General features: G+C 41.0%; 1 protein-coding gene across 12 annotated transcripts in view; it reads left to right on the plus strand.

Moving 5' to 3' along the window:
• Positions 1-9,772, plus strand: part of ptprt (protein tyrosine phosphatase receptor type T) — a 302,555-nt gene that overhangs the window by 150,407 nt on the left and 142,376 nt on the right. For all 12 annotated transcript variants that reach the window (XM_017429237.3, XM_017429238.3, XM_017429240.3 and 9 more), the window contains exons 9-10: positions 6,602-6,717; positions 7,499-7,679. In XM_017429237.3, the coding sequence (XP_017284726.1) occupies positions 6,602-6,717; positions 7,499-7,679 (297 nt within the window). The remainder of the gene's footprint in view (positions 1-6,601; positions 6,718-7,498; positions 7,680-9,772) is intronic.

Raw genomic sequence — 9,772 nt, forward strand, 5'->3', positions numbered from 1 at the left:
CGTGAACTTAGTGGACATCTGCTGATACTGAGACATCAAGTTGTTTAATCTGTGGAGACAAAGACTGCTTCCCTGCGTCCAACTCCTGAACACCCGGAAGGCAGTCACAATCGTGGGGGATGCTAGCCATCCTGCCCATACACTGTTCAGCGTCCTGCCATCCGGGAAAAGATACAGAAGCCTCCGCTCCCGCACCACCAGACTCTCCAACAGTTTCATCCACCAGGCTGTGAGGATGCTGAACTCCCTCCCCTCAGCATCAAGCGGCTGAGAAGAAGATGGGACAACCCCCCCGACCAACACCACAACACCAGATCTGTTGCACAACCAACACCAGAGAACCAGAGGACCAGAACTGCTGTTAAGAAGATGGGATCCCCCCACCCCCGTCTGACCAACACCAGAACACCAGAACTCTTGCTCAACCAACACCAGAACTCTTGCACAACACCAGACTTTTGCACAGCACTAGAACTTTGCACAACTGCCTTACCTCCAAACACAGGGGACAAACTTTGCACTATTGCCACTTGCACAACATGACATGACCACTACTAGAATGCACTCTACGCTACACTCAACACTCTACTCTCTACTACCTCTGTAATTACTCTAAACTCACAATGTGAAATACTTTGTTGTCCTGAGTACTTGAATCTGTGTTAGTAATTAGTTTTAGTTCTATGTATGTAGTATACAGCTTATCTTAGTTGTTAAACTACTTAAGTTATCTCAGTAGTAGTATAAAGCTATCTTAGTTTTTAAAAGACGTAAGTTATCTTCGATTATTTAAGTCTACTCTCCACTTGCACTTTATTTATCTGCAGTATCATAAGAAGGTTAGGATAGGCCTGCTTTGACTGTGCCTCTTATTGTGAGTGTTAGTGTCAGTAAATGTCTTTTCTGTATCACCGCGGGATGGTGAAAACGTAATTTCGATTCCTTTGCATGTCTGCACACGTAAAGAAATTGACAAATAAAGCTGACTTGACTTGACTTGACTTGACTTACGCCAGAATATGTGTTGAGGATGACTCTCAGCTACTACCACGTTAGAATTTAGCTCAATATCTGTAACATCAACTGGATTATAGATATATATGTGTTGGCTTATTTCAATTAGCTGTGGCAGCCATGTTTAATGGACTTTACTCCAAAGGTTAATCATTAAAAATGATTTTTTTTTTAGAATTTTATTCAAATTTATGAGTTGGTTCATGAGTTATTTTGCTAACAGACAGACAGGGTTTGACTCCAATTTACTTGTTTAGCTGTGGCGGCCATCTTGAATTGAGTTGACTCCAAAACGTAACCAGTTGTAGATGTGCATCCAGTGATTTCTTTCACACACAGGCAACAACATCATCGCCCGCCATTGTGAGGTGGGTGATAATTACTGAAATGGTTAAAAAAATAAAATGATGTTCCAGTGTGAACCAGAGTGAGAACAGAAAGGGTTAAATTTATAAAAGGTGAGTTTTGGAGAAAGTTTATGGACACAAACTGATCAAAAAGCAAAATTAAAAGTGTGTAAAAAGATTGTAGAGCTGATTCGGATAAAAACAAGAAAAAGAATCCCTGATAAAATGAGAAATGGTGCTGAAGGATTAAGACAGGAACAAAATATCCAGAAGAGCAACATTGAGGAGGACGAGGAGCGTAAGGAGGCAGGAAGATTGATCTGCACTCCTCCTCTTCCTCTCATTCTCTTCTCACTGGAGCGGCTCCCTAAAGTCTTTGGATTAATGGCTCCATTTCTGCTGCTCATTCATCAGATTCAGGAAAACATCCCAAAACACAATCCCTCACTCGACCCGCTCCGGAACCAGAGATTTACCTGCCAAAAGGCTCTTAAGTACTTTTAAAGACAGACAAAACAACTTTATCTCCACCTCGGCTCGAATGGGCGGGGCTTGCCACCTTCTTCTGCTAGTTATCGCAGGAAGTTCAGCCTGAGGTTGAACAAAAACTAAAGCAAGTAATGGAACACATGAAAATGGTACTTTAGGAGCCTCAAAATGGTATTTATTTCAAAAGTGCAAAAAAGCCTTGTTTCCTGTTTTTGTGGCAGCGCTACAGCACCACACACAGGCCTGGTGTAGTTACTACACTTTGTTGGGATGAAGACATTTCTAGAAACACTGCTGAAACAGCAAAAACATAATTTTTAAAGCAAAACATTTTTGTGTACAGAATGCTGGTTTAGATGGACAGGACATGGCGTCCCTTAGAGACGAGGTGAGACGTTCGGTTGTCCAGGAGGGACTCGGAGTAGAGCCGCTGCTCCTCCACATGGAGAGGAGATAGTTGAGGTGGTTCAGGCATGTTCTAGGGAGCATGTCCAACTGGGAGGAGACCCCAGGGAAGACACAGGACACGCTAGAGAGATTCTGTGTCTCAGCTGGCCTGGGGACACCTTAGAATCCTCCTGGGTGAGCTGGAAGAGGTGGCTGAGGAGAGAGATGTCTGATGGATGGATGGATGGATGGATGGATGGATGGATGGATGGATGGATGGATGGATGGATGGATGGACAGATGGATGGATGGATAAATGAATGAATTATGAATGAATGGTTTCAGCCGATAGCTTCAGCTAACAAAGCGTTAGCATATCCACAGTGTTGGTTGGACCTGAACTACCTGGTGCTGAATGATCTCCAGCACTGGAACCGTTTCCAGCCTCCGTCGTCCTTCGACTCTCAGGGAATCAGTCCTCCGGTTGCCTGCAGAGAGGTGGTGGTGGTGGTGGTGTGTGTGTGTGTGTGTGCGGGGGGGGTCATATCTTCCTGCAGCAGGCCTCGCTGTCTGGCCTGGTCACATTGTGCACCAGCTGTGCCATCTCCTCTGCCCTTTCACAGCGTGTGATAGCTAACATGCCAACCCTTGACCGCTCATGATTAATGAGGGGAGAAGCCACCGGAGGGACCGGGTCCCTGTGGAGGAATACAATTGTTCTTTCGCCATGCATACATATTTTTCTCATCTGTCACCTGGCACATTTTCCTCCTCCAAACAGCAGCTACAACCTTAAATCTCCTTGAAAATCGTTTCTTCTCAACTTTTATCATCCTAAATTTATTCCAGCATGTTAATCGTGTGAATGATGAGTCAGCGTTCCGACGATTATTTTCCTGTTTCTGGTTTCTTCTGCACGTTTCTGGACTCTTAACTGCTTCAGACAATCAGGTGTCAAATGTTCAGCTCAGTCAGGACTTTAAGTATTTGTAACATTTATGCTTTTTAAATTATTTAACTTTATCTAGTGTTTTTCTTATAGTGCATTCACATCTCTTCCAAACTTTGTGCTTTTTAACTCTGTTTCAGTAAACTTGCTTCACTTTTGGCTTTTTGTTACTTTATCAACTTTAGCTTTGAATTAGTTTAGTTTTTCAGCCTTTGTTCTGCTTGTTTTAAACTTTAAATATTTATTTTCTGCTTCTTCAACAGATTTCATCTTATTTTTCCTTTTTTTATTTCAATACTTTCAGGAAGATCTATTGCAGGAAAAAGATGATTATAAAGAAGTTTAGATGTAAAGAAACTCAGGAGAGAAGATTGTAAATCAAGTGAACGATGGAAAATCTGTCTTTTGTCGTGACCGAGGTCAGCTTGGGAGGCAACATCATCATCATCATCATCATCATCAGGATGTAAACAGCCTCTCCAGTTTTCTAATCCACATTACACTGCAGTAATCTACAAGTTTGTTCCTGCAGTTTTGGTTTCGTCAAGAAACCTTTTAAGGATTTTCTAGCTTTGGATTCTAAGGAAGCTGCATTTCCAAACAGCTGACATTACAGGTTACTAATGCTGATAATTTACTAATCTCATCCTTTCTGTTTAATCTATCAAGCAGAAATTAGTAATCTGATTACGGGAGGTTCATCTTGGCATTATCCAGATTAGTTTTCTTCAACTGAAGCACGACTGGATTAAAGGAGGTTGTGTGTTTGCTGAAGACTTCCTGTTTTTGGGTTTGACCTTTTATTTGCTCAAGAATCAGCCATAAATATGATAAATGTGATTTAAATGATTGTGATTTAGCAGCTCCAGTTTCAGTCTTCAGCCACCAGAGGAACTCTGATGTATCGCAGTTATGGAGGAAAACAGGTTATTTAATTCCCTCCGTGGCTCCGTGATGAGTGATTATGTCTCTGTAATTGAGGAATTACAGTGTGCGTGTTTATTATGGGAACATCACGTTGATCTGCATAAGCATGCATAATTACAGGTTGGTTCGTATTTGTTCTCTGGAGAAGTTTTTACTGAAATTATGATCTGCCTCACTTTTTAGGTCTCTTTGGAGTTTCCTGCACAAAATATTTCCTCTGCATAGTGAGGAAAAACAAAGACCTCAATTATATTCTCTACTGTTCCTATGATTCCATGTAATTATAAAAATCCAACAATGACTTCATCAAAAATGCAGTTTACTGATTTAAATCTTATTTTGAATGAATTCAGTTTAAACATTTATTAAATATCCTGCTGCAAATGAGCAAAAACTAAATATGAACTAATTAGAGACAGTTGAATATCTTGATAATTGGCTGTAAAGATAATTAAGTATATGAGTAAATAAATGGTAATCTGATGTTTTTTGAAAATACATTTAACAGAAATCTGTTTGCACAGCCACACGATTCTTAATAAAAGTGGGAAATTTCCCCCTGAAATCAGCAATATTGTCGTTTCATTCACTGCATGAAGCAAATCATCAGGAGACAAACCAAAACCTGCCGTTCTGTTGTTTCCAATAACAACTAAACACTGAATACTGGAAGTCCAACTGAAACATCAGCAATTAGAGGAGAAAACTGTGGGCCGGGTTCATCTGATTGAGAGGTCCAGTGACGTCGTCAGACTGGAGCCAGTAAAGGAAGACGATAAAACCTGATTTTCCAGAGGAAATCTAAGTTTTAGCATGGTCTCAGGTTCCCAGAACTCCACCTGGTCAGAGAATAATCTCTGTGTCAGCGCTGTGCTAAAAGCACAAAGCTGGGTGCAGAATCATGGTGGAATCAACAATCGGGGGGTCCACGGGGGTCTTCCTGCTGCAGAATGACGGCTGAAAACTGTGCCAACAACAAAATGTCACAATATCAATGAACCAAAACATTTACAACGAGATTTATTTAAAAAACAAAACACCAACAAAGTTTTTAAAACCAACAGGAATGTTGTGAAACTGAGCTATGGAAGCCCAGGAGGGTCAGGAGGAGAGCAGCGATGAAGTTTCTCTGCTTTAACCAAAGCAAGACGTCGATAAAATAAAAGTCAGGTGGATATAAGAAGCATCCTTTGATGAAACCTTGAACCCCAGGCTGCTCCTGATCGGTGCATTTGTGTGTGAGAGTGAATGGGTGAATGGGTGAATGACTAATAAAGTCCTACATGTCTTAAAACATGCACGTTTTAACCACATTTAAGAGGAAATTCTGTTTCTTTGGTCTCAACAATGTTGACTGCAGCAGATGGTATCCACCCTCCCTACACACACACACACACACACACACAGGGAATAAATAATGAGACTGAATCTCAAGGAACCTAAATTCACTAAAGAACAGTTTTCAGTTCTTTAACATATTTAAAACCATCAGTTTACATCTGAATAACTTCCAGTCTGTGTTTTAAAGAGCATTGCAGATGTTTAATGCTTTAGTAAATTAAATATGAGACATCAGTGGTAATATTTATAGGATTTTTAGCCTCGGGGAAGATTTGTGGACAAACCCCAGCATGAGTCTGTGATGGCCGCCGTGGTTTATCCTGGATTCTGTTGTCTAATCTGCTTTTATTTGGATCTGATGTTTTCTGTAAGGAGCTTTGTTGGAACAATCTTTTAATGTAATGAATACCATTCTTTTAGTTTAAATAAAGCTTTAAAATTCACTTAAAGTTTCTGATTCGGATTAGTTTTTAAAGGAGCTTTAGATTATTAATTCATTTATTTGTTTATTCTCAAAATATATCAAGAAAGACATAAAAATGGTGTCTTTAAACAAAATGGGGAAAAAATGAACAGTAAATTGGATCTTTTTTATATAAAACCTCTTCTGTAAAATAGTTTTTTTTTGTCTGGTTTCTTGGATTCAGTTTCTACTCGTCCATGTTGCCGATGAAATTTGACTTCCTGTTTTATTTTGTAGTTCTTGTTTTGCTTCCTGTGTGGTTGTCACACCTGCTTTTAATGAAATCACCCTTCCTGCTCTCTCCAGCTTCTTCATTTTTTTCTCTTTTTTCTTTACAAACTGAGCCAAATGAACTCCTGTGTTTGTTTAAATTAATCCCTAATCTGCTCAGACTGCACTGGTGAAACTATGGGAAACTTGTTAAGACATTTCTGTGTTCTGTAAGTAGTTCCTTTAATTTTACTGCACTGTTGAAGTGTTTTAAATTAATGAGAGACTTGGAGAAACTCTCAGGAACCTGTTATTTGATTTTCAGACATTTAATCCAACAAATACATCTGTTGGTCAAAGATTAGCTGCTCGTTTGGGAAGATAATCAGATTAAACAGATCTGTGGATTCCGTGGATCAGTTTGTCCTCTTATGGGTGATTAACGTGTCTGCCTGTCTGTCTGTCCACCATCAGATCCCGTCCACGGACCCCAGAACGTCAACGTGGTGGACGTCCGGGCCCGCCAGCTGACGGTCCAGTGGGAGACGTTTGGTTACGCCGTCACTCGCTGCCACAGTTACAACCTGACGGTGAGAGCGGCGACAAGGGACACATTTTAACAAAAATGAGTCATAAACCCCGAAATATATCATTGAATGAAACATTAAGTAAAAATAGGAAGGTGTATTTTGGTGCTTATCATGAAAGGTGGGTGATCATGTAAACATGTCAGCTGCCGACCTTTTAAAGAGTGTTTCAGGTGTCTGGGACAAATCCTGGTAGTAGCTGAGCGTCGTTCCTAACGCTCACTCCGAGCTCCACACGACGCACGAGATCTTTGCTTAAAACATTTGGATTAACTGTCAGAATCAGCAAAATATCTCATCAACCACAGGACGGATTTTAATAAAACTAATCATTTTTTGGACTTTTGGAGTCAACTTTGTTCAAAATGGTCGCCACAGCTAATCTGCCTGAGTCAGTTTTACAGATATTCCTCTAAAACTCATGCATTTCTTGGCCTTTTCTTCTCCTTCTTGTTCTAAAATGATTCTGTTTTCTGCCGTTAATGACGGTGAAGAACAGGGATGTTCTAAGCTCTTCATCTTTGTCCCGTTGATGCTGAAGTTTGGATCGTTGTGGAGCTTCTGTTTATTTTAATGTTTGATTGCTGAGATTTTTGTGTTTTTAATGTGAGCTTGTAGCCTGAGTGCCATTTACTGTGGAATAATAAAAAGCCTTCAGTAAGAAACTAATTCTTTTTATTGATGGGTTTAACGTCATTCGAAGAAAAAGTCAGTTTGTTGCTGTATAATCTGCACGTCAGTCAGAGTAGTTTATAGTTTGTATTAAATGTCTTGTTTTTTGCAGGTGCAGTACCAGTACGTGTTCAACCAGCAGGAGTTTGCAGCTGAAGAGTTGATCCAAACATCGTCCCACTACACTCTGAGGGGACTGAGGCCCTTCGTCACCGTCCGGCTGAGGCTCGTCCTCGCCAACCCTGAAGGCAGCAAGGAGAGCGAGGAGATCGTCAAGCAGACAGAGGAGGATGGTGAGACATAACGCTTCTTTCAAATCAAACTTTCCATCGATCCAGCGACGTATCTGTGTGTGATCAGACCCTCCCTGGAGAACCCCCCCAGCAGCTCAGAGAAATGATTCATTAGAAGAGCCATGGGCGGCAGAACGAGCCGCCCCGACCTGCTCCCAGACTCAGGCGAGATGAGACACGGCGCCGTCTAACCTGAACGGAGTGACTGACAGGCGGTTTTAGGAACCTCGGGGCAAAAAGTTTAAAGGGAGAAATCTTGGCGAGGAATATAAAAACAAAAATAACTCAAAAGAAAATGTTTTCGACAGTTTATGCTTTTTACCTTTGTGATCAGCCTGACTTCATATTAAAACAAAGTTTGTTATAAAACCATCCTGAAATCATTAGAGGTTCTCCGAAGGTTCTGACACCGTCTCAAAGAAAGGCTTTAAAGAATAATTGGCAGCTTTGAAAATAAACCGTCTGAACCTCCGACGTGGATCAGAAACGGCTGCGAACCATCAGGACAAAGAGCTCCTGCTGCAGAATTATTTCACACCAAAACATTACAGCAGTAAATAAAACCTTTAACAGGAGCTGTGCTGTGAGAGAACACATCTGCCCATAAATCAGTTCTTTAGTTTTATTGTTTTAATAAGCCTCAGAAACATTCCCTCTTTATTAAACTTATCTGTTTCAGTTATTAAATCTCTTTGTAGAAACTAGAAGAAAATAAGGACCAGTTTGGGTATTAAAGAGATGCTTCTTTTTGTTGAAGTGGGCCTGATCAGTCAGTGTCTTACCTGCAGCAGACAGCAGTCAGGGACCTCAGTTTGGAGAATCAGAGAGTGTTGAGCTAACAGAACTCGTTTCAACAGCTCAGGTTGAAATAAGCAAACGAGCCTGCTTGTGTTTTCAGGCAATCATTCAGTTATTTTAGGAGCTTAAACTTGATTTGAATAGATTCAAGTTATTATTTTAAAATGTCCTCTGTCTTTATTCAGAAACCATCCAGGATTACAGCCTCTAATTCCCAGACCTCACCACAGGAACAGTAAGCATCGTGTGACAGGAAGTTTATTCCCATATCCAGGAAGTCTGAGTCTGTAGGAACCAAAACTGCTCAAGTCTGTTTTTGGCAAGAAGGACAAGTTGACCTGGACTCCTCTTCTAATGACAAAAAACAAAATGTCCATGATGTCTTCATGAGCAGTCAGTATCTAAAGTGCAGTAGACAGCAGTCAGAGCGGTTCAGTTTTGAGAGTCAGGGAGAAATTCTCATGTGGGAGTTGAGCTAAAGTCATTTTAAATAACTGACAGTGAAAACCTTATTTTACATCTCATCACTTTTATGAAGCAGCTGTTTTGTGTTTTTCTCAACCAAACGTCCACGTTGTGAGGCTAGTTAAGAGTTGTTTCTGCTCTGACAGAAAGTTCTCTCTCTGTAAAATCATAACTTTTATGATCAGTTTCAGTGCCTCGTGGTTGTTCCTGGAACGTGTCTTTATCACAAATAAATATCTCGACTCAGAGATGAAGCACAGCCTGACCCAAAGTCACGTGAAGTGTTTAACGGGACGGACCTGAGCGGTGCATTCAGGGTCATAAACATGCAGAATATGACCACATGGGAACCGTTCTGTACCGTATTGATGCAGAACGTCAGCTGAAATGGTAATCACTTTGAATGATGTGGCAACCAGAGGGTCCAACCAGGATTGACCATCACTGTCCTGAAACGCATAGATCACAGGTGTCAAACACCGGGGGGGGGACGATCTCCTGCATGTTTTAGACGTCTTCTTGCTTTAAAACACCTGATTTACATGGATGACTTGTGGACATTTGGTGAGGAGGTGATTAAACTGTTTGAATCAGGTGTGATGGAGCAGAAAAACCTAAAACCCTGACACCGCCCCCCCCGACACAGATGTTAATCTGCTCTAAACCTTTAAGAAACTAAAGCATGGAGCTGACTGAAGGGAACTGAATACACAACAACAACAACAAAAATAGATTCAATCTCACACAGGTTGATGCCTGCAACCTATAAAATTGGACTAATCAACATTCCTGTGTTATTGCTGCACCCCCCGCCCCCACCCCCCCACCCC

This window comes from Kryptolebias marmoratus, linkage group LG4 (genome assembly GCF_001649575.2).
Source record: "Kryptolebias marmoratus isolate JLee-2015 linkage group LG4, ASM164957v2, whole genome shotgun sequence".
Classification (NCBI taxonomy): Eukaryota; Metazoa; Chordata; class Actinopteri; order Cyprinodontiformes; family Rivulidae; genus Kryptolebias; species Kryptolebias marmoratus.